Raw genomic sequence first — 26905 nt, 5'->3', positions numbered from 1 at the left:
CCTGAAGTGCAAGTTCTCTAGTTAGAGCAATACTAAGACTCCTTAAAAGGCCCGTGGAAGCATATTTTTCAGCTTCTTCGCCCGTTTCACCGACTACAATAATAATTTCATCAAAATGATAGAAAAATAAATTGAGAACACATTAAACAAATGATAGAAAAAGAAAATGAGAACACATTAAACAAAATACTTTCCACAGTAGATTATACAAATTTTGAATCAAAATTTGGACATGCCTTAGTTGTTAAGAGATTCATGTGGTTATGAAGTGCTTCTCTGTACACATGAGTATCATCGAATACAACAAAGAAGGAGGTTCATGTGATTATGAAGATCAAAAGATAGACAACACCTTAGAAATACTAACTCAATTGAAAGAAAGTAAGAAGAAGCATCCAACAGTTCCATAAATAACACCTTAGTCAGAGACAGGCCAGCACACATATATGCACGGTCCACTCCGGCAACATTTAAATTCTCCACGACCTGCATGATTCATGTGTATCACTTTTGTTAACATATTCCAGTTACCAACAAAAGAATGTGAATAGAAAGAAAATAAAAGACACATTTATGTATGGGAGCCACATTCAACCTTGTTAGATTCCACGAAATGTTGAGCCGTATCAACTCCACTAATCAACTCAACCTACGTATGTTGTGTCTTCCTCAGCTTTACCTGTCTTGCTATGCCGGTGATTTGCTGCAAATCATCACACGTGCTAGTTGTAACCTGCAAGTATTAATGTTTATTCTCAATGAATGTAAGAATAGAATTTAGCAAGCTCAAATGAACTGATATAATGTTAAAAACTTCTTCAATTGGTTTTTTACAGACCTACACCACCAATACAGTATGCAAAATGTACTTCAAATACTGATTGTAAAAAAATATCAATTAGTTACTTCTTAGAAAAGGTTACTTCCACCAGGAATCTTGATCAAACTGTCCGCCATAAAATCTACACCCTACCAACGAATGTAGAAATGTGATACTGAGCATCCTTGAAATAAAGCAATTCGTACTGTAGCACATCATAACATACCATCATGGGAGGTTTAATGCTTTCAACAAGTTATCCATAGCAATTATCCACCATGACTGAGCACTTAGGATTTTGCATCCAAACATTCAAGGACAAGTCACAGAGCAGTAAATATATCAAAACATAACTAATTTTTAGTGATAATCAAGGAAGATCAAGGAAGAAACATACTCCAAATAAAACACATATAAAATCATCAATTTTGAAGTATTAATCCAAACAATTCAAACCAATCAGACCCAAATTAAAAATATAAAAAGTGAAGTTTTTTTTTACCAAACCGCCGCAAATCTTCCCCCTATCGCTTAAGCCAACACCATTAAACCTGAAACAACAAAAACGAAATCAAAATCAAAATCATCAAATCAACCATAAAAACCTAACCATAACATCAAAACCCTAAGTTTGCTGCTGAACTGACGCACAACAGAAACTCAGCTGCATAGTAGGGGGAAAAGACGAAACATAAATCGCCCCTACTAGAGCTACTTCTCGATCCCCTCGAATCAAATCCTTCCCTCAAACTCTTCACTCCAGACGTCAAGCGCATTGATTGAATCAGCCGGCACCAAAGCAGCGAAAGGTTGTCCAAACAAATATGGAAACAGTTTCGCGATCTTATCTGCATGAAGAGATCAACAATGAAGAAATTCATCATATGACCCACCAAAATATTGATACAGGTTCCATATATTGAGAATCCAATATATTGATAACTTGTCCTTTGTATAATGTCATCACCATAGCCCCACCAACTGTAATTACAGTTCCAATCACCTTTACTTGGCATCTAAGTTTTTTAATGTCCAATTCTCCATCCTAGTTTATCAAAATAAAATACACCATATATGATATTATATAATCATATAATATTAATTATTAATTAACTAATTGTGTAAATAAAAGTATACCTAAAAATAACAGCCATTACAGTGTTAATTCTGAACCCTAATTCCATCAAGTTAACATCAACAACAGGACCAGTAATGTCGTAGCTTCCAAGACCAACCAAGTAACCTGAACCACAATACACAACAATAACATCACTCTTCAATAACAGTAGGAGTAACAAAACCGTGTAGATTCTCATTTTTGTACATATCCTCCAAATATTCAAATGACATAAAATAAGAAACTCCATCACAAAACAAACCCTTCAAACTCAGCAAGTTCTTCTCATTTTGCTTCCCTAAATACACCAGCAAAAACAAATACAGCAACAATAACAGCAAATAAACAAAGATTCAATTTTTATAAAAATGAATCACAAATAAACAATTTTTCAGTATTACAGTTCCAAAATAATTTATAGTTAAAAGCATAGCTAAAGCATTGATATCAAACTTGCATTCACGGTATGTTTGACCAAATTGCCATCAATGACTCACCCATAACACCTCAATATCCTTCTTGAAACCCAATCCAGAATTCAATCAACCATATTTACATTCAAATCAACATTCAAAATAGTTTACATTACCATTCAAGCCATACAATAACTCTGCATCAGTTCAGAAGATAAGAGAGAAAAATTAAGAGTTTATGCACCTTTAGCTTGTTATAACAGGCTGCATCACCGACTCGAACCGCCACTTCCCACAAAATTCTGTTAACCAATCCACATAACCACCACAAAAAGTTTCTGCAGAAAACAAAACCAAACAGAAACCAAAAGCCGGTTCAGCCAAACTAAAGAGTCTTTGTACCAAGATTCATAACACAACAAAACATTGGTTGGAACTTGAAACATACCATATTGGAAAAGAACTTGCAATCGAGACCTCCTGAAACCCTAATCCCATGGAAGGGTCGGATTTGGAAAAAAAAAAAGTCCTGTTAATGAGAATTGACAATGGATAAGGTCAAAAATCATCAAGAAAATAGTCGCAGAGCAAAAACAACTAAAACCCTAGTTCATCATTTTCCCAATTTTACAAACCCTTCAGAAATTATCAGAAGAACACTGTTCATCAAACATCAAAACCTCAAACACTGATAAATCCCAACATTCATAAAAAAACTAAACAATTTGTTCATCATATTCCTTAAAATCAAAATCCTTCAGAATCGTGAGAGAGGAAGAGAGATCAAGAACAAAAACCAGAAATACCTCACCCGAGATTCAGAATCGCAACTTTCGTCATCATCTTCATAGATCTTCAATCAACTCAACTCATTCATCCAAAATCGTTCAACACCGTTCATCACGAACCCAGCAACATCAACATCATCATGTTCATCATCGTCCTCAACGCTCAACACAACAAATCGTGTTCATCAAACGTTCAACAACAACATTCAAACACAAAAACACCATGCAAAACGACCGGGAAAGAAAAGAAGAGAGCGAGAAACGGCGAGAGAAAAAGAGAAAAAGAAAAAAGAATGTGAGAGAAAAAGTAGGGAAAATGAAGTGAAAATGTGTGAAAGAAAGATATAATAAGAGGGGTAGAATTGTTTAATAATATAATGGATAAATTCAATATACAAAGACCAAATAACCAACAAAATGAGTAGGTGTTACAAAATGGACAAAGGTTAGAAAAGGCTTTTCTACACATATAACTTTTCTTATATGGTAGATAAAGTCTGTTGATTGACTCATTTAATTTGAGGGATCATTGTTATTTAAAAGTTTTTGTTTATTTAGTAGCCTAATTACTCAAATTTCAACTCTTAAAATTTAAATGTTCTTACACATCCATTTAAGTTAACTTAACATGACTTTTATTCTTTGAAAGTTTATTTAAGAAATACAAAAGGAAAAGAAAAAGAAAAGCAGTTCCTTAGTCTGGCACACAAAAGCAATCTCACTGGCCACTACAATATAACATAACATAACATACCTTTCTTCTCATATAAACAACCTGTCTTTTTTCTCACCACGTTTAGCATATCCTTTGCCTCCTTAACGACCAAGCAATTCATCATCTACTTATTACCAAACTTCACAACAAAACTTCAAAATTAAATTTCAAACAATCATGGGAGCTGATTGGGGACCAGTGATTGTTGCTGTTGCTTTGTTCATTGTCTTGTCACCAGGGTTGCTCTTCCAGTTTCCAGCAAGGAGTAGAGTTGTGGAATTTGGTAACATGAGTACTAGTGGAATTTCTATTCTGATTCATGCTATTATATATTTTTGTATACTTACTATCTTGATTGTGGCTATTGGTATTCATGTACACTTTAACTGAATCCAGATTTTCATTCAGAGAAGAAAAATAATTGAATTAAATTTTGGTTGTTAGACATGACAAACATGCCATAAGTATGTTTGTGTTTGTTTACATTTTTTTTTTTAATTTTTGTGTTTTTAGTTTCCTTTTAAGGTTTCTTACATCGGTTTCTTGAACGATGATGTAATAATATTGAGTTATTGTTCAGAAAGAAAAAAGATATGTAACTATAGGAATTATATATTTTGTTACTATATAATTTTTTTTTTATTTTTTGTCTCAATTTTTTAATTCTACGAGAATGAGTCCATATTAATTTGTAATTTAATGTGAGGTGAATAAGATGTAGCCCTTCCTAGAAAAGAAAAGTTAGAAAGAGTAAAGTGTTGGATACAATAATTAATCTGAGAGGATGCGAATTTGCAGCTATGTCTTGGTGTAAACCACGATGCAGAGATTACAAAAGCAAACTTGTAACTTTCCATGGTGAGTCAGAGGCGTTTTCTTTTTGCGGAAATGAGATAGCTGCGTTTGATATGCATATTTAAAGTTATAGATATAAAAAATAGATAGTAGATCTCACTATTAAGTAGATTAATTGGATTCTACCTCTGTTTTAAAAATCTGATCAAATCAGTCGGTCAAACTGATTGAATCGGGAATCGAAAGGATCATTGGTCTGATATAATTGTTGGATTGAATATTTTATTGAACTAGTGAGAATCGACTAAAACCGAATAAAATCGATAAAATTAACTGGTTAAATCTATATTTTTTTAATAAAACGTCGTTTTAATAATTTTTTTAAAAACATAAAAAAATAAGTAGATTTTGTTCAACACTTATTTAAAACAATTTTTCATTGTTCGCAATTAAACATTCTCAAAATTTATTTGAATTTATATTTTATATTAATATTTTATATTATTTTGTTGTGTATGATGATTATGTTTAAAATTTAAGTTTAAAGAATCAGTGTGTGAAGTTAGGATATATTTGAAAATATTGTAGATATAGTAATATTTTTTTAGAGACAAAGTCATCATGTTTAACCGATTTAATAAATATATAATTTGTCATACATATCAATTTATTTAACCGAATTATTTAATTTAATCGGATTTAGTCACACGATTTAATACTATAAAACACTCGCTGAACAGATTCCACCCTAATCTATCATATTTGTTGCCGTCCCACCGTATAATGCATCATTTTTTTTAAGATGGATTGCAAAACTGAAAAAAAATGTTCTTCTACCTTGAACAAAATATCTTTTCAGCTTTTGCAATCCATCTCAAACAATGGTGTTGGTGTTGTTGTTATGGTTAAAAGTTTTGAATAACTATTATTTATTTCAAAATTCTTTAGTGGTGGATTGCAAGTGTTGAAAAAATATTTTCCAATTTTTGGAACAAAAAGTTGAATGCATTAGAATCAACCATTATCACTAACATTCTAGTGTCGATCATTAACATTCGATCATTAACATTATCACTAACATTCCTAAAAAGTTGAATGCATTAGAATCAACCATTATCACTAACAAAATATAACTATTATCACTGCTTTCACTATAGTGAAAGCAGTGATAATGATAGAATCAACCATCAATTTTGGTGAAGGCATGACTAACATTCTAGTGTCGATCTCTAGCATCTTGTATGGTGTAGCACCCCTTGCCAATACCCCAAATTAATAATAAACCAATATTCAGAGTAAACATGCATATAAACAAGGGGCGTCACAACAACGTTTTCAAAAACTAAAAGCTTTTAAAAACCAACGAACATACATCCATAAATATACAATTCATCTCGTCATCATAATAACACATCTTATCTTAACATAATTCATTAAGAATATGCATACACAGCGGAAATATCGAATACTCATGAATTTTATAATGATCCATATCCCATACCATGATCATATCACAAATAATATCCAAGACGGAATCATAACATCATATCCAAAATACTTGGCACTAAGGCCTCTCACAACAACAATAAACATCATACGAAATTGTAAGGTAGTATTAAGATACAAATCCGACTAAAACATGAGTTCAACACCACTAATCCTAACCCAGTGTTACATGACCAGAGCATCGACTCACTACCTAATCAAATAACGAAACTCGGAGCTCTTCGGCTAAGCCACGAACAAGCAACTACTCGTCTAAACCTGCACGTTACCAACAAAGGGCAACATTCAAATAGAAGGGTGAGAATTCAAATTTTCATAGAAAATATAATAATGAGAAATGCACATAAACAAGCATACATTTCACAATTCATCACACTTCTCAATTAAGCAATTCACATATCATATACCAATCATCACACCAACTAAATCCCATGTAGATAAGGAAATCACATAGCACACAATGTGACTCAAATGTAACAAATGTGACTCAATGAATGTGGTACCATGTGAACCCAATGTTTCACCGCTTTCTGATTCAATATCTAGAATCCAAGTCATGCTTCCAATCCGGACAAGATCAAAGCCATTACGCCTATTTCCAATTAAGGATCAACGTCTTTCTTGTGAAACCAAAGTTTCACCGTTCCCGATTCTACCTTTAGAAATCCAAGCCAACATGTGAACCCAAAGTTTCACCGCCTATATTTCAAAGCCAACCATGAATGCATATACAATTATCTCAACACATATGCTATTAAGATTATCCACACCAATCTTAACATACCGCATACCTCAATAATTCACTCATTGAATTATTCACCAATTGTACAGGATTCATACGCCAAAATAACAATTGCAACAAGGCATAAAAACCATCATATATCCAATCACAAACATCATGAATACATCTCCACAAAGTATTCCAACAATTGCTATTCATCACATGCCAAAACATAACGCACATAAGACAATTACATGTTATTTCACTTAACAACATCATAATTAATCACTCAAGTGAAAATCAATCTTATACTATCATATAGAACATCACAATAGCTTCCTAACGCTTCAAACGACACATAAAAAGGAGTTACGGATCAAAAGATTTAACATTTCAAAGTTTGGAAAAGTTGCATACAGCAAGGTCCGCTCAGCGACCTTCAAGCGCGCTTATGCAATTGAAATTTCAATAACCCCGCTTCAAGCGGTCAAAAACAGTATCGAATCACAAATCGGGCTCCGCTTAGCGGGCTGGGTCCGCTTAGTGAGCTCCTTTTATTTTTGAAAAACAAACAGCATCCGCTTAGGGAGCCTGGGGCTGCTTAGCGGACCTACGATTTCACAGAAAAAACAGCAACATTCAGAACTGCGAAATACACAATCCACTACTCCAAATCACTTCCAAACATCAATATACATCAAATACAACCTGTATTAATCATTATTGAACCATAACATTCATCAAAATCATGTTTAATCATGTAAATCCATAGAAATTAGCACAAAAGTTAGGGTTTACACCTTTTCATGAAATAGCAAGGATTGAAGATAACACATACACAAACACATGACCCAATCATAGATTCTACAAGAATTTGGATTCTAACCCTTACCTCTAGCTCTTAATCCAACCTCTTCAAGAATCTACTTCCTCTTCTCTTTTCTTCTCTTCTCTTCTCTATGCCTATTTTCTCTTCTTTCTATCTTTTCCCAGTTTAGAATCCTCTTCTAACTCTCATTATCTCATTGAGCTTAACCCATCCACCATTCTCATTTCTAATTCAACTAAGCCCAATAGCTAATTCTAATATAATTCTACCATTTATTAATTAACTAAATAACATATTACCACACAATTAAATAATTATCACTCAAACAATAATTAAATAAAAGACACAAACAATTATCAAATATCAAATAATCCTAATTAAATAAAATCTAATAAGAATAGGGTGTTACATATGGGACCTGAACATGCTGTATTTTTAATATTTTGGGTAAATAATTTTGATATTCTGCAAAGATTTGTTACATACAATGTATTTTTTATATTCTGGATAAACAATTTAGCCATTTTTTAAATATAATAATACCTAACCCCTCTATTTTTTTTAAATCGAGGGGTTAGGATAAAATATTTTTTTATTACAAAAATAGTTACATTGTTTACCCAAAATATTAAAAATACGTTATATGCAACAAATATTGTATAAGACCTGCTCATGCTGTAATTTTAATATAGCTAAATTACAGTTTTGGTCCCTTCATTTTGTCTGATTCACGAAATTAGTCCCCCAATTTCAAATTCAAATAGTTTTGGTCCTCTATTTTAAATTCTAAATGTTTCAGTCCCCCTCTCACTTTTTTTTAAAGAAAACCTATGAGCTATTTTTATTCTTTAATTTATATTTTTATGTTTAAAAGTACAACAATATGTTTATATACAATTATTTGTCATGTTTCACAAGTAATTTGTTATTAAAAAAATGAAAACATCGTTAATTTTAATTACAAAAGTCTGAAAGGAGGACTAAAATTGTTTAAAATTTAAAAAATGAGGAAAAAATTATTCAAATTTAAAACGGAGGGACCAAAATTGTTTAAATCTAAAATAGGGGAACCGATTTCGTGAATTAGGTAAAATAGGGGGACCAAAATTGTAATTAAGTCTTTTAATATTCTTGATAAACAATATTGATATTCTGCGAAGATTTGTTTCATACAATGTATTCTTAATATTCTGGGTAAACAAAGTAACCCGTTTTGTTAATAAAATGTTATACCACTTTACCCCCTGTAATGTAAGCGATTTTCGCTTTACCCCCTGCAATAAATATTTATATTTTTTGGATTCCCCTCTAAGCGTACAAATTAATCATTAAATCGCGGGGGGGGGGGGGGGGGGGGGGGGGGTGGTGGTAAATCAAAAAATATATTATTACAGGGGGGTAACTTGTGCACTTAGGAGGACAAAAGACATAAATTTAAACATTTCAAGGGGGTGATCCAAATATTTTTTTACAGGGGTGTAAAATGACGCCTATATTACAAGGGGTATTGTATATTCAACCCAAAAACTTTGTACTCTAACCCCTCGGTTGTTTTAAAAATTGAGATGATGGTTAAGTGTTTTTTCCACTATTTTCACTCAATGGCCTTAAACAAATCTTTGTCGTCCATTTAAAGGTTATCAACACTCAAGAATCCACCATAAGTGATCCGCGTGAAATTTAAGGGACGTCCATTATATAAGTTCTCTTACAATATTGGAAATCTAAATGAAATATATGAAACGCTTGAAACCTAAGGAAATTTGGAAAAATTCTCTACGATTGATTGCAAGAGCAGAAAACCATATGGGTTTAAGGTTTGTTCTATTAAATTTTTATTTGTACCAAAAATATTTTTGATTATTGATATTAATTATCTTATCTTTTTTTTCCGCTAGAAACAAATATATGCAAGATCCGTAGATAATATCTTTTAACAATTATAAGTATCTGATAGTTGTTAGATAATATCTTTTAACAATTATAAAGTTATAGGAAAAATTTAAAAAAGAGAACAATTATAAAATAAAAAATAAAATAAAATATTTTTTCTATTATGCAGTTTTTTTAATTATTTTTTGAAGATATTATATTATATAATTGAAATTCCTTCAATTTTTTAACCTAAGAAAGCTCCTCACTTTCATAGAATGCTTTTGTAAGTATCCAATTATTGTTGCGTCTTCTCTAAGGATAGGAACGAATTGGATCGGGTGCGGATTTCACACTATTCAAATCTGCACCCGAAATCACAACCCGAATCCAAAGACTATTCGGGTGACAAAATAACACCACGTCCACATCCATTGGGTTCGGGTTTTTCCACCCAACCCCGCAGCAAAATATATATAAGCGGGTGTGACAACTTCGAAAAGGTTGGTCATTGCAAATCGTCAAAGCAAGCGTGTGAAATTCTAGAAAAGGTATGTTGGAGCTGATAAAGCGAAGGTGAAGTTACAAATTCACAAATGTCTACTTGACTTGAAGAGGTATTTGCACCAGTTGCTAGGATTGACTAGTTGAACTAGTTGTTGGTATTTTAAATAACAACATTTGGTCCATCTAACAAATGAACATGAAATCTTCATTTTTTAGCGATTCGCTTGAACAGGAGGTTTATGTAGAACAACCCCTTTGGTCTTGTTGTGAAAAAACAAGAGGGAAGGTTTTAAAAGTTGATAGAAGCATTGTATGGTTTGGAGCAAGCTCCAACAACTTGGAAAAAAGGATATATGGCTTCCTAAAGAACATTCTTTCAAGAAATTTTTATCTGAACATGGTGTTTATGTGAAGAAAAATACAAATGAAAGCATGATCATTCTTTTTATATTCATAGACGATTTTTTAATCACGGGTAGCAATAAGAATAATATTTATAATTTCAAGAGTGAGCTTATAAAAGAATTCAAGATGAGAGATCGAGGTGTCATGACATACTTTCTTGGTATAGAGTTCCACAAGTCCAAAAGGGGACTACTTATGCATCAAAGAAGATATTCCCTTTAAATATTGAAGATGTGTGAAATGGAGCATTGTAATACTGTCATTATACCATCTGAACCAAGGATGCAACTTTCAAAGAATGAGAAGGAGCAGAACATAAATCTAACTCAATATAGAAGGTTTATTGGATCATTATGTTACTTGTGTAATACACAACCAAATTTGGTGTTTAGTGTCAGTATTGCAAGTAGATTAATGGAGAGACTGAAAGTGTCTCACTTGGGAGCAGTCATGAGGATCCTAAGACACTTCAAAGGATCTTTTGGATGCAGAATCATCTTTCCCACAACGGATACGGGAATAGAATGCAATTTACTTGATTTAATCGATTCTAATTAGTGTGGAGATAAAGATGTTCGAAAGTTTACAGCTCGATACATCTTTATGTTCGATGGAACACCAATCTCATGATGTTCAAAGAAGGAATTGGGAGTTTCACTATTGTCTTGTGAGGCTGATTATATTGTTGCTTCATTATGTGCGTTCCAAGCGCGTGGCTAATGAATCTATTGAAGGAGCTGGACAACAGAGAGGGTGGGGTTGTTACACTCTTGGATGATTACGTTTCCGCAATTAATCTTTCAAAGAACCCAGTTGCACATGTGAGGAGAAATCATATTGAGATGAGGTTTCACTACTTGAGGGATCTAGTTAGTGAAGAAAAGTTAAGCTTGAGATATTGTAGAAGTGAAGACCAAGTTGCTGAGTTGTTGACTAATGGAGTCACAAAGGATGTGTTCTAAAGGTTGAAGATGAGCATGTGCAGGGAATACTCGGAGAACTTGAAATAAAGTGGTGTGTTATGTGTTTTGGAAGTGTTTCAAATGTTCTAAGCGGTTAACACGAGGGATGTAGCCGGTCCCATGCATCAAAAAGGTCAAATAGGCAGCAAAAAATCACTTTTGAAGTTGTTGTAACCGGTTACGCATTTGCAGTAACTAGTTACACCTGGCTGTATTTTTCTGGTTTGTGTCAGCTGTAACTAGTTATAGGTTTATGTTAATCAGTTATAGCCTTAATTTTTTGACTTTTCTGGCTCTTGACTTGATGCTTTTTGTATCCCAATTTTTATAGATACCATAATGGTATGTTTGTAATGTAGATTGAATGAAATCAAAATTCTCATACCCTCAATTCTCCCTTTCTCTCGCTCTTTCTCTGTCTCCCTCTTTCTCTCTCTCTCACTCTCTCTTTCTCCACATATTCAAACCCTCAATTGTTTACCAAATGTGTGATTGTATGTTTCAACAACATCCACCTCTTGTATACTTAACTCCATAATTACATCATCACTGATCACACCACCAAAAGTCTTATCTTTAACCCCGATAAAAGAGAAGTCTTCATTTGTTCTGATCACATAAATAGTACTTACACTATTAAAAGAAGCTACTCTTGGATTATATGAAACAAAGAAGATTTACATGATCCTAACATGGAATCTTAATCCTGGAATTGGATATGAAAATGATGCCTTCTAGAAAAGATAAAGTTTATTTTTTGGATTTTTTTGCAACAACTCTTTTCCTACCCACTTTCTCCCTCACCATCACGACATGGCCCCCTTAACTATATGCTCTAAATGTTACCTAGAAGATGAAACTTTTCTTCATTGTGTTTGTAACAATACATATTTTATAAACCTTTGCTTGTACCTTGGGTATAATCATCTTGGTTTCTTTTTGTCCCAGGATATAAATATTTGGATAAAAAACAAGTTACATGATACCCGTCATAACCTCTTTACAGAAAAATCTGGTGGGCTTGGAAAAACTGCAATTATACTTATATATCACATAAAACCATCCTTAGGTATATACTGTCCTTGACATCCTACTCCATAAAATATTTTTTCTAAACTTGTTTAATTAAACCTGAAACAGGACACACAGGAAAAATGTTTCATTAAGTGGAACTCCATTAACTACTCTTGCACTATTATCAATGTAGATGGAAGTTGTAATGACACATAAACTCATATTTTCTTTGACAGTACATTACCTTTTGCACCTTGTCATACCCCAAAATTTACCCGATACAACCTACGTATATTAATACATCAGGGCTATTAAAATAAGGGTCATGGGGTTTAACACTTCTATTGTTAAATCCAATCTCTTATAAGGGTGTATTTAAAAATGGGGGTGCCTATTGGGCTTGACATTTCAATTGTTAAGCCCATTCTTAAATACCTCTCCAAAATTCAGAATAGAGGGGAGGTGTATTTTATAGGAATCCTTTTGAGCCCAATATGAATATTGGCCCATTAATATTATTTCTTCCATATTCTTTGTATAAAGAAAATATTTGGTTGTTTTTTACTTTTTACTAAATATATCATTTAGGGTTTTATTTAAATTCTATTATCATATATATTATTAGTTTAAGTTATTAGTTATTAATTTCTATATTAATCTCAATTAATCATTTAACTAACATATATTGTTTTTTTATGGTTTTCTTTATTGAGATTAATAAAAATTTGTATATAATAAAAAAACCGTTTTTGTGTTGTACTAATTTATAAAAAAAATGTTTTAATAAATAATTAGGTGATATTATAAGATTGATAATTAGTATTAATTTTATTTATTTATTTATTTATTGTTTTTTTTTTATTATTTTTTTTAGAATGTTGACCGAAGTTAACTAGGGCAAAGTCCTGTTTACCTTCTCCTAGCTACGGCGCCGCCCCAGCACCGTGAAACACAAACCCTAAATTGTTCTTCAGCCCAAGTCCAGAAAGATTAAATCTTAACAAAAACGAAAATCAGATTTTATTTCATGAATCTAATTTACAACGTCCAAATACAAATCAATCTAATTTACAACAATCAAATCAAATCTAGAGATTATAACAGATTAAATCTACTCTTACTAAAATAAATCTAACCCCAAGACTATATAAACTAAAAACCTAAACCTAAAGAAGAGGAAGAAAAATCAGAATTGGAGAGAGAGAACCCTTGGCCGTGAATCCGTAGCCTTCACCTTCGTCCACCTACGCCGGTACCTGCAAGCAAATAGAGGAAGGATCAATAAGGAGGTCGGAGCTTACACGATCCAGAAATTCAAGACCAAAAGGTAACCCGAGCCACTTAGCTTAGGTCTTGTGATTGATTACATGCGTTTTTGGTTTGTTTGATTGTGTTTGCTGAAAAATTTGGGGTTAGGGTTCTTAAATAGGGTTAGGGTTCCAAGGGTTTGGATGAAGATTAGGTTAGGGTTCATGTGTTAGGGTTAGGGTTATTGCTTTCTTTTTTATTTTTTGGGCTTACGGTTGAAGGTTGGGGCGGAGAAGATGAAGATCATGAGGATCTTCATCTGGGTTTCAGGTTTCTGGGTTGGGATGTATGGAGTTATGAATACTCCGATGAATATTCATCGGAGAACTGGGTTTTCACGGTGGCGTTGGGGTGGTTTCACGGTGGTGGTGGTGGTTTTTGTGGGTTTTGGTATGTTGGTAAGAGAACGAAGAGAGAGAGAGGGAGTGTAACACCCGTATATTTTAATTTTTAATTTAAATGGAAATTTAATTTATAATTAGAATTATTGGTGGTTTGTGGGATTTAATTGGAAGAAAGATGGTTTATAGTATTGGGCCAAGTGTGGTGTTAGTAAAGAGGGGGTGCTATGTTAGTAAAGCCCTTTACTAATTAATATGTTATTTTTCATAAAAATAAGGAAAATTGGGAGAAAGGAAAAAGGAACGTGAAAAGCAGAACAGAGGAGATGAGGGATTGGAAAGCTGGTACGTGAAGAGGAGCAATGGAGGGTGAGACCAATCAAGAACTCTTGGCTAAGGTAAGGGGGGACTCTTCCGGTTAATTTCTATTATGTGATTATGGGTAATAGGATGGATTAACGTATGATTCGATTCGATTGGGTATATTGGGATTTGATATTGTTAGGTATGTTATGATTTGGGATAATTGATGAATTTGTATATATTGTTGGTTATTGATGTGTTGTTTTGATGTATAATGATGTGTGATGAGAAATTCGATGATTATATGCCTGTCTGCGATGTCTGGAATCGTTTTTGGGTGAAAAGGAGGTGAAATCGCAGAGTCTGAACGCAGACCCGTAATTCTGCAAAATCGCCAGCTCGCGCCGCGTCCATGTGTTGGCGCCGCAAAGGCGTACTTGTTTTCTCGCATCGCGCCGCGTGCATAGGTTGGCGCCGCGAACGTGTTTGTGTGGTTCAGGTCGCGCCGCGAACTTTGGTTGCGCCGCGTGCTGTAGCGATAATTATTTCTTGGGAAAGTTAAATGATGTGTAACTTTCAAACCGTAGGTCTGTTTTTAGTGTCGTTTCGAGTACGATGAATCTTATGAGATAGCCTACGTGTTTAAACGATGGAATGAGGTGTGAATCCAATTATTTTTAAATATGATTTTATTTCTTGGTGAATGATGTATTGTACATATATGTGATGAGATGTGTTAAATACATGCTATGTTGAAATATTAATCATGTGACGATTTGTTTAATTGGATAATGTATTGTTGACATATATGATGAAATGTGACAATATAAGATGTTGTTTTGAAAACATTACGATGTGATGATTGTTGAGAATTACATGATGATGATTGATGATTTGTGAATATTAATATGTTGTTAATATTAATATGTTGATTGTGGTGAATGTATGTGAATGATTGAATGATGCTTGGACATGTACATACTTGTTTGTGATGATATTGGTGAGATGAAATGAGACGATGTTAAGCATCGGATCGGTGACGATATAAGTATGTGATATGTGTGCATTCATTCATAAATCAATTACATTGGATCCCGTTAATGAGTGGATCGTTGGTGGCTAATTCCCATTGTGCGGAGATTAGTAAGCAGTCATCGTGTGCCCATGGGGGTGTGAGCGATGAGGTTAGTCGTGTGCCATGTGGGGTGTAAGCGACTTGAAGGGCAGTATCGTAGAGAGAAGTCCTGTGAATATGATTCACGAATTTTGGTACCACATGCATAGTGTCAGTTGTGTCATATGCATTTTGTCATAACACGATTGTATGGATTTCTGTGTTGTGTTGTAATCTATTATTGTGTGAATTGATGAATAATAGATGTGAATATGAATATATGACAAGTTGGGTGAATGATATATTATGATGTTTTGTTGCTTATGAATGCATAACATTGATTAATTGAGAATGAGACTCACCCTTACTTGTTGACAATTTTCAGATTGAGGATAGCTGCTTTCGACTTGGTGAGGATTAGCTCATAAGTTGGTTTAGTTGTTGTGTCGGTGTCATGCTCTGATAGATGTAACACTGGGGACGCGATGTTTTGAGTTTCGAATTATAACTCTATTGTTTATTTTATTTGAAGTCTGATACATTAACGATGTAATGTTGACTTGATGATTTGATTCCGCTGTGTAAACATGATTTTTATCTATGAGTTATAATTTCAGATGTTTCAGTGAATGCATGACATATGCCGAACGTGTGTTTTCTTTTATTTTTGAATTGTGACACCCTTTGCATGTTTACTCTGATAAAATACACCCCCCTGCGCCACGAAATAATTAATTTATTTATTAAGTTTTAATCATTTTTGTTAATTAATTTTTATGCAAATTTTTAATCGATTTGATTATGCCTAATATTCGCGTTGATAAAAAATCATATTTTAATTTAATATATTAAGATTAATTTTTATTAAAACGTTTATATCAAGGTCACTTCGCTTATCGTTTAAATCAAATCAATTGATTACGATAGTTAGCGACAAAATTAATTTTGTCAAGCTAATTTAGGTTAAGGGTCAATTTATTAATCGTTTTGATCGAATCAATTGATTACGATGATTAATAATAAATTATTCAATTTATTTAAATTAAAATAATCTATTCAAACCAGTTCAATTTACTAAAGGTTTTAACTGAATCAATCTATTATGATAATTAGTAATAAGGTTAATTCTTTATCAATTTGTTAATTATGTTGATCAAATCTATTGATCAATGCGATTAACAAAACTTCAAAATATTAAATAGGGTTGTATGCCATATAATAAACCTTTAACATCTTCACAAACTACGAATTACACAAAACTGCGATTGATTGCAAACTGCGTACTGCAATTAATTTAAAATACACCTCAACATACAAATTTCAAATGCATACAACCTCTAAAAAACACCAACATACCCCGAACTACGTAGACTCTGATCCTCCATAAGGAGGTACGTAGGCACTTGGTAACCAAGGCGAGTCCCCTTCTCCAAAACTTCAATAGGTTTAAGGTTTACCCTATTAACTTTTTGTCATCTTTCTTTATGTAGCCACAAACCTCACCTTAATACTTTTAAGCCGTAAACATGTGCCTTAAATAAAACCTTAGGAAAGGGTTAAGGGTGCCTAACACCTTCCCTTGACCTGATTATAATAACTTATCCAGATCTCTAAACTTCGTAGGATTTCCTATTCGCCCTGACAGAATAGGTGGCGACTCTAAAATCTAAATTTTTTAGGACAGGTTGCTACACACCTGCCCTAAAATATTAAAGAACTTTGGGTTATTCACAATGAGCTCTCAATAGATAATTGTATGAACATTACTTGGTTAATTACACTGACTATTTATTCAATATCAACTTCATTTAAACAACTTTGAACAAGTATCATAAATATGTGGTGTTGATCCAAAATATTAAAGAATTTTTGCTTGAGAGCACTCTTTTTAGAGTTATATCCACACTCTCCAAAAAGGAAATCAAAGTGCAAAATACATGAAAAAGCTAGACACATCTAGTAACGAGGAACTTCTAATTCACACTTTCTCTTCTCTTAAATTGAGTAACGCTGTTACTGTTTAATAGGAAAATTCTAAAGTCCCACATTGATTGGAGATATAACATTGAAAGAGTATATATAAAGGAACACTCTTCACCTTACCAACCGATTTTGTAAGGATTAGTTAGGTCAAACTCTAATATGGTAAACTCTAATACCGTTGATGTTGCATGATCTTTATTTTTAAGAATCTAGTTTTTTTTTTTTTTGGTTTTGCTTAGTAACCAAAAATAAATAAACTTTCCAATATTTTTCAAGAAACCATGGAAAACAAATACTTGACAAGCTTGATATTATTCCATGCCTCCCTTTGGCAGCCGTCCATGTATAACTTTCAAGTTATCGTTTTATCCAATGCTTCTGCCGAATTTGATGAAAGCCAAAACCATTCTATTTGTCCCTATCTTCCATTTTCTTTCACCTTGAATTCTATGTTGTCCTTTGTTTCATCCATATCTTATACTCTCAAGCCTTCAATAATTTGCTTATAAATTCACCTACATCTCAAAACATATGTTACATTTTTCTTTAGCATTTGTATCTCTTACCACAAATTAACATAAATGGCAGATTGGGCTCCTATTATTATAGGCTTGGTCCTGTTTGTAATATTTTCTCCTGGATTACTGTTTCAGCTACCAGGCAAAGGCAGGGCAATTGAGTTTGTTAATTTCCAAACAAGTGCTATTTCCATTTTTGTTCATTCTCTTCTCTTCTTTGGCTTTATGGTCATCTTTCTTGTTGCCATTAAAGTTCATATTGGTAGTGGTTAAGTCATCATATTGTATAATATATCCACCTGTCTCTTAGTGGTGAGTTTTAAATTTGTATTCAACAATTTGTATGTTGACATTTCTCTTGCTACCATTACAGATCATCAAATCATTTGGTTCCTAATTGAATTGTTCAAGGAATTCAGTGTCAATACTTGGCATGGTTTTAAATTTTTAAATTGTGGTCCGCAATATTGCGGATGTGGTTTTCTCTGCAACCACATCAGATCGCAATTGTGATGTGTTTTAAATCACGTAACGACAACATTAGGAACCATATAAACAATTCCACCCATTTTAAATATTTTCATCAAAATTCAAAATTTCAACGCCTTCAAATTTCGATGTAATGAAAAATCTTAAGATTAAATATATTTCAAATATGTTTCAATCTAAATTCTCGCTACAAAGGCTGCAATACGCGTCACAACAATTGCAACGATTACAATTGCAACTCCCTTAACCACAACAGCAATTTCAAACCATGGTACTTAGATTTTAGACCAAATTTTAAGTGAAGAAAATACATGTCAATAAAACATACCACAATCTGAAAAACAGTTGAATGGAGAAATCACAATTTAACTAAGTAACTAAATGAAAATACAGAAGTTCTTGCAAATGTAAACTGTACCAATAAGAATTCTCAGTAACAAGACTCTCTTAATTGACATTATCATAGCAGATGTACCTAATTAACCTTACTTTTTCTGACAAATATTTTCCGTCCTAGCGCTTTAGCAGTATGTTGGCCTTATCTCCTCTGCAAAACAACAAATTGAGACACTCAAAATAAATAACTAGGTACTAATAATTTACAAAACATTAAACTTATCACTAATGCATGTCATTAAATTAATTGTGGGAGTATTTGCAGGCAAGGTTTTAAATTATGTTTCTGGCCATGGATATGGTTGTGATTCCGGTCACTGTGCCTATTGCGATGCACGTTAAGGTCAATGAGATGTGCATTGCAGTCAATGTTAAGGTATTTCATTACATCATAATTAAATTGAGTTTTGGGGTTATGAAATATTGAATTTTGAAGAAAATACTTGAAAAAAAATGAAAAGTTGTAGGTTGTGGTTTTTAATGCAGTCGGACACGTGATTATAAATCAGTTCGACGCGGTTGCAGAGAGAGACTACCACTTCAACAATATTTACGTTGCAAATACGGTTGCAGACCACAATTTAAAATTCTGATATAATATCCAACTCTAAAAGTTCCAGAATAACTGTCATTTCAACAAACATTTAGTCAACATTCAGCCATACCTAATTTCATCAACACTTAAATGTATTAATTAAGAATTTTTTTTCACTTGGTAGGGAAAATCACGATCCCCGCAACTGCGATGCGATCGGAAGGGGCTGAAACCACTTAATGTCAGAACTGACCCCTAAACCGAACTAAACCGACACTGATAAAAAAAAATGAATATTCACTTAACGAACAAAACCCATGAGACAAGAAAAATATATGTAAGAAAGATGAAAAAATAAGAATGGTGTAGACTCTAGAAATCAAGAAAGAGAGGCTTACCTTGAACACCCTCGTGCAAGTGCAACCCCAATAGAACCAAGAACAAAACGACCCATGAAGGACACATTGGAAACAAAAGCAGCAGCATAGAAAACCACCACTAAAACAGTAATCCACGGCAACAAAAGCAACCCAGTCAAGAAAATCACCGATCCAAAAAGCATCAAAGCTAAGCATACGAACAGAAAAAGAGACACCAATACTGCCGGTGAATCATACGGGAATTTTAGCAACACTGTCATCCACCACGGCTGTGTCTTAGACGTAGATGAAGACGCAGAAGATGGAGAATAGGATGGATATGGAGTGGAGAAAGGGAAGGGTAATGGAGGGAGCTTGAGAGTGTTGATGATCATGGAAACTAGGTCGTATAAAATCTTTGATTGCTGGTCTTCTTCCTCTTGGATTATCATGGTTCTCTCTATCTTGTGAAACTTGAAAAAATTACGCAATTTGAGGAATTGAAATTGAAAGAGAAAGAAAATTGTCTTATTATATTATTGGGAACTAAGGAAATTAATGGTTATATATATAATATAATATATACTCCCTCTGGTCTCATTTATAAGAAAAAATTCTCTTTTTAGATACATTGAATAAATAATGTATCTGGACAACAGATTGTCCGGATACATTATTTATTCAATGTATCTAAAAAGAGAATCTTTTCTTATAAATGGGACCGGAGGTAGTAATATATATGGAATGTGCTGGTAAAAAGAAAAACATTATAATTATAAACAAAAATATTATTGTTATTAATTTCTGTATAAATATTACTTTAATAAAAAAAAATTAAAGTTAGTTTTAATGTATACTAATATTTAGACTCGTATGAGGTACAGGTTAAAACAACAAAACATTTTAGATTTATTTATATAAATAAAGTTATAGTAAGATTATAATTTATTAAGAGATGTCTTTGTTATCCGTACTATACATAAAAAAAATTTAAATAATAGAGTATGTTTAATTAATTTAAAAGGATATATTTAACTATAAAATAATTATTGTATTTCTGATAGATATATTTAACTATTTATTGTGTTCATAGTTATAACAATAAATGTATTCTTTATACCATAATTGTATAGAATGATTGATACAAAATAATACTATATTTATCCATACATATAATTTAATATTGTTAAATATTATTCTATTAATATGATACCTCCTGTCAAATAAGTGAGATTTGATATTCTCCCTTAAAAAAAAATTGATTCGCCTGTTGAGAAATACGGATTTCAAATTGTGTCTCCCTTCATGCTGACATAGCTATGGAATCTTCACACTTGGCATCCTGTTTACGGTGATTTCCGGTAAACAACCGCTAGTCCTCCAAACTATAAAATATACTTAGGTTACTCGCAGGATCGACTAGATTGATCCTAGGACATAGTCAAACAAATGTCTTTTGAAATGATTTGATTCATGTTTGCCTGTTCTGACTTCGAGAAATCTCGTTTTGTGACTCGATCTTATGAATGTTCACTTGAAACAATACTGGTTATACAAGTTAATATAACTTTCGAAGAAACATAAATAAAAGCATGTAAATTGCAGAAAAAGTAAAGTGCAGAAATATAACATGCAGTAATGTAAAATGCAGGAATGTAAAGTGCTTCGAAATAAAAGTTTAGACGCAATGAAAGAAATGCAGGAATATAAATAACGGAAAGCAAATGAAAGCAGTAATAATGAAAAGATACTTGAATAAAGGAAAATACAAATGTATTTAAATTGATGTTGGTGTCATACGTACATTTCTCAGCGAACCCGTTCTCTAAACACTTGATACTTGAGTGATTTGTGAGTAATTTGTACAAAATGAACACACGGAATCCTAACATTAAGACCCTTATTTATACTAAATTCGACTCTAACGGTCCTACACTAATTTGATGCCACGTTGCCCACAGGAATCCCTGGGATGCCATCTGTCTTTGTGCAGTTACACAAACTACTTCGAAATTCAAATCATCCCGCCTGAGTCCTCTTTCGACGCGTGGCAACGTGATCAGAATTGAGAATGCTACGAAAACACGTTAAGCTTCAGTACTTTATGTATTTCGCAAATACGTTTAAGTCTTTTAAAGATAATCCTCTTCGAATTAGCTCCAAGTCTAACCATCTTTTACTCCAACTCAAACCAACATTCTCGAAACATGGCCATCAGTAGCCATTTTTAATCTCAGAAATGGTCATCAGTAACCATCTTTCTTTGAATTGTAACTCTTCAAAGGATATTCTTTCTAAACGAAATCTTCAGCCAACAAATTGCCCCCAATAAATGCCTGTTTCGAAAGCAAGATGAATAGGCGTTTTTTGTTATAATGAGATTTCGTTTTACTCACTTCTGAGAGTTCCAAGACAACTGACTAACGTCATAATCATTTATGGCTCCACTTTCAAAACGTCTTGTCATTTTCAAAGATGTCCTCTCAGAACTTACATTCCCACGTTCTGTCATTACCTCATGATCATTACTCCTATATACTAGGAGTAAGGCTAATAATTATTCGACCGCCGTTGGATTAAATCAACATCTGCCGCGTGTCTTTGAACTTTACCCAAAATATTTGAAAGGGTTTCCGTTAAACCTTTAAATACTTGAACTTCTATCCTCGCATAACTTCCACTTCTATTTTCTTTACTCTCAACTCTTATCAACATTTTGCTCTCTTCCTCTTGCATCCTCTCAAACACAGAGTTTAACAAAATCTTTTTTCTTTCTCGAATGGCGCAACCCTTAACCTACAATACCATCAGAGCTTGTATCAAGAAAGAGTTCAAACTTTCTGAGGAAGAGTTTGATGAAAACCATATCAGCATCAGTGCCCTCTTTGCTAACCAAGAACTCCAGTTCTATCACGAAATCTTGGAGGGTTCTGTTTATCCCAACATGTTAGCAGACTTTTGGATGTTTGCGTCTCTACGCATAGATCCAAAAGGCAGAACCACCATCGTCTCTGAGGTTCGAAGAGCCCATATCACCATTACTCCCTCCACCATTTCTGACTTGCTGAGATGCAACAACTCTGGAGAATCATTTGATGACAATACCATCAACATGATTACCTACCATATGCTAAGGGCCCTCATGGAAAATGATCCTTTCAGCGCCAAAGTCATTAGGATTTGGCATCAGCTTTTAGTGGGAAACTTCCGCCCACGAAGCCATGACCTAGATAGCATCATGATGGAGGATCTGGAATTCCTACTCTGTGCCCTTCAAGGAAAGAAAATCAACTTTCCACTGTTGATCTTCAAAGGGCTTGTCGAAGCTGTTTCCATGGCTGCGGCACGTCAAGGCATGGTAGCATGTCTTCCTTATGGAAGATTTTTGTCCTATCTGTTCCTCAAAAAAGGAATAGTGAGAAGGATGCGTAGGTCTGGATCTCTGGACATGTTCGAGGCAGAAAGCTTGCCTCTGCTATCCTTGGAGGGTTTGGATCAAAGGATCAACTAGGGGGTTGGTTGTTTTAGGCTTTTGATAGAGGCATTATAGGTCTTAGTTTTATTTTGAATGCTTCTTTTGTTTATCCCTATCATGCTTTTAACTTTTTGTAACCCTCAATGTTCGTGGAAACTATCTCCTCTGTAATGGATGTATTCTTTGGCACTAATGGAATATCTTTTAACGTTTCTTTGTCTTCTTACTGTGTTTACCACACACGCCTGCTTGAAATACAAGGCCATTTTGGTGTTTGTTCGCACATTTTGGCCTACGTAGTATACTCTGAATCTCTACGTTTTTGAAATTTTAACTTCGTGCATGCTTGGTTTGTATCTTTTCAGATACTTCCCGTTTACCCTTAAAATTCTACGATCTTCTGCCAATTCTTCTATCTCATAAGCGTTATTTGAGAACACTTTCAAGATTCGGAAAGGGCCTTCCCAATGTGGGGACCATTTACCTAACGCCTGATTCTTTCGATCTATAGGTAAAATAGCTTTCCAAAATAAGTCATTACTGATAAACGTTTTACCTTTCACCTTTTTATTGTATGCTCTGGATACCCTTTCTTTTTGTCTTTTTATCATCTCCAACGCTCGAAGTCTGTCTTCGTCCAAATCTACTAATTCATTCATCATCAATTCCCAGTAAGTATTTGGAGGAATTTCTGCTTGTCTTTGGATCCTGACTGATTGTAAGTAAATTTTGACTGGAAGCACTGCATCGTGTCCAAACGTCAATTGGAAAGGCGTTGTGTTTGTAGCTTCTTTTGGCGATGTTCGACAAGCCCAAAGCGCTTGGTCCAAAGTTTTATGCCAATTCTTGGGTTTTTTCCCTACATGTTTCTTTATAAGACCAATTATTATCTTATTTGCTGCCTCGACTTGTCCATTTGCCTGAGCATAGTAAGGTGTAGAGGTAAACAACTTGAACCCCATATCTTTGGCGAAATCTTGCATCTTTCGCCCAGTGAACACTGATCCTTGGTCTGTGGTTATACTTTCTTGGATTCCGAATCTGTATATAATGTGTTTTTGAATAAACTCGATCACAGCCTCCTGATCCACATTCGCAAGTGGTATCGCTTCGACCCATTTTGTGAAGTAGTCTATTCCTACCAAAATATATCTTTGACCTCTAGAAGACTTGGGGTGAATTTCTCCAATTAAATCTAATGCCCAACCTCAAAAAGGCCATGGTTTTATTATTGAACTTAACTCGTTTGCAGGAGCATGTTGAATACCTGCATGTTCTTGACATTCTTGACAACCCTTTGCAAATTCTATGCAATCTTTCAACATAGAAGGCCAATACATTCTGTATCGAAACAAAAGCCATTTCATTTTGTGCCCCGCTTGGTGTGCACCACATGCCCCACTATTTACGTTCGAGAGAGCCAAGTAAGCTTCCTCTTCACCCAAACATTTCAGCAAGACTCCTTCAGGAGTTTTCTTGAACAATTCGTTTCCCATCAAAAAGTACGATAAGGCTCGATACTTTACCTTTCTATCTGTGTCCGTCGAAGGATCCTTTAAATAGTTCACGATTGGGCTCCTCCAATCTGTGTCTGCCAAGGAGTCTATATTTAACACTTCGAACTCCTCTTTGTTAGCGAAACCTAATTGTGAGTTCTCCAGATCACTTGGGGAAAGTTTGGTAGCCATTGCTCTACCTCTCACTTCGATCAGTTCCTCTAGTTTTTCCTTTGATACCCTTTATCCTGAAGCTAACTGGGCCAAATCATTTGCTTCTTGATTATTCAATCTTGAAACGTGATTTAATTTCACATATTCGAATTTTTTGAGCAGCCTATTTGCTATGACAAAATACATGATCAAATTTTCTTTGATACACTTGTATTCTTTCGTCAACTGCTTAATCACTAGTTCAGAGTCTCCTTTAATTTCGACTCTAGTTGCCCCCAATTCTAACAAAGCTTCAAGTCCAGCAATCAGTGCCTCGTATTCAGCTTCGTTGTTGGAGCATAAGGGACCTTCAATCTTGTACTTGAGCTTTGTTGGAATTCCATCAGGAGAAATTATTAGTATTCCAACGCCGGTTCCTTCTCTATGGGTTGAACCGTCGAAGTATAACTTCCAAGGCTTCAATTCTACATATTGTTGAGGGTTTTCAACCACTGCATGGTCAACAATGAAATCTGAAACGATCTGACCTTTCATTGCTTTAAGGGGTTGAAATATCAAAGAGTACTCAGTAAGGGCCAACGCCCACTCGCCAATTCGACAATGCAATATAGGCTTTGATAGCATGTGTTTAATAACATCGCAATGAGATGAAACATAAACTGGCTTTATATAATACTTAAGTTTGATACAAGAGAAATATAGACAAAGGCATAGTTTTTCTATTGCGCTATACCTAGTCTCTGCATCATTGAGTACTCTACTTAAGTAATAAATGGCTCTTTCGATGCCATTATCGTCTTCTTGAGCTAACATGCTACCTATTGTATTATCTGACGCTGAAATATACAAGCGCATGTGTTTCTTCCCATTTGGGGGAGATAATATTGGTGGATGCATCAAGTATTGCTTGATCTTCTCGAAAGCTTCTTGATGTTCGGCACGCCATTCGAACTTTCCTTGTTTTAGTCGAAGTAAGGGAGAAAAAGCTTGCGTGCGTCCACTCAAGTTAGAAATGAATCTTCTCAAGAAGTTTATTTTTCCCAGTAAAGACTGTAATTCTTTCTTCGTGGATGGAGGCTTTGTTTCCATGATAGCCTTTGTTTGATTTTGATTAATTTCTATTCCCTTTTTGTGGACAACGAAGCCCAGGAAATCTCCAGCCTGCACAAAGAAAGCACATTTAAGGGGGTTCATCTTTAAGCCATGTTTTCTCATTCTCTCGAATGATTGGCTCAGATGGTCCAGATGACTATTATTCGAAACAGATTTCACCACAATGTCATCTATGTATACTTGCATGAAAGTTTCTATAAAATCATGGAATATAGAATTCATTGCTCTTTGATAAGTTGCCCCAGCATTTTTTAGACCAAAAGGCATTACAACCCATTCGTAGGTGCCTATGGCCCCCGGGCAACGAAAAGCTGTTTTAGACACATCTTCTTCTGCAATGAAGATTTGGTTATACCCGAAATATCCATCCAACATACTTAGATATTTGAAGCTTGCGGCTGAATCTACTAACATTTCTGCCACAGGCACGGGATATTCATCCTTAGGCGTTGCTGCATTAAGATCACGAAAATCTATGCATACTCTTAATGAACCGTTCTTTTTAATAACCGGCACAATATTAGCAATCCATTCGACATACCTCGTAGTTCTGATGAACTTGCATCGTAGAAGTTTTTCGACCTCTGCTTTGATCTTCGAATGAATTTCTGGTGCGAACCATCTAGGAGTTTGCTTGATGGGCTTTTTCCCTTCCTTTATGGGCAGCTTTAATTCGACCAAATCTCGCCCTAAACCAGGCATCTCGTCGTAATCCCATGCGAAGCAATCTTTGTTCTCTTTCAACAACACGATGACTTTTGCCTTCAAGGTTGGCTCTAGTTTTGCACTGATGCATGTTACCCTCTTGTGATCTCCATCTCCAAGATTTACTTCGTC

At 34.1% G+C, this 26905-nt stretch overlaps 3 protein-coding genes across 3 annotated transcripts; 2 read left to right on the top strand and 1 right to left on the bottom strand.

Moving 5' to 3' along the window:
* The first annotated feature begins 3782 nt into the window (after positions 1–3782).
* On the top strand, positions 3783–4909 carry LOC131631578 (uncharacterized). Its single transcript, XM_058902369.1, has one exon. It carries the CDS (start codon positions 4031–4033, stop codon positions 4241–4243), a length of 213 nt encoding a protein of 70 aa, XP_058758352.1. The 5' UTR covers positions 3783–4030; the 3' UTR covers positions 4244–4909.
* A 13094-nt stretch (positions 4910–18003) lies between these two features.
* On the top strand, positions 18004–18340 carry LOC131631579 (uncharacterized). The gene has a single exon (XM_058902370.1). The coding sequence runs from the start codon at positions 18095–18097 to the stop codon at positions 18302–18304; it is 210 nt and encodes a 69-aa protein (XP_058758353.1). The 5' UTR covers positions 18004–18094; the 3' UTR covers positions 18305–18340.
* On the bottom strand, positions 18256–20327 carry LOC131631577 (uncharacterized). Its single transcript, XM_058902368.1, has 2 exons — positions 19850–20327; positions 18256–19067 (listed from the first exon to the last, which is right to left on the bottom strand). The coding sequence occupies exons 1-2, from the start codon at positions 20260–20262 to the stop codon at positions 19034–19036; spliced, it is 447 nt and encodes a 148-aa protein (XP_058758351.1). The 5' UTR covers positions 20263–20327; the 3' UTR covers positions 18256–19033.
* Positions 20328–26905: the final 6578 nt, after the last annotated feature.

The sequence above is a fragment of the Vicia villosa genome, unplaced genomic scaffold (genome assembly GCF_029867415.1).
Source record: "Vicia villosa cultivar HV-30 ecotype Madison, WI unplaced genomic scaffold, Vvil1.0 ctg.000844F_1_1, whole genome shotgun sequence".
Taxonomy (NCBI): Eukaryota; Viridiplantae; Streptophyta; class Magnoliopsida; order Fabales; family Fabaceae; genus Vicia; species Vicia villosa.
The sequence above is the reverse complement of the archived record's forward strand: the minus strand, read 5'-3'. Positions and strand labels throughout refer to the sequence as shown.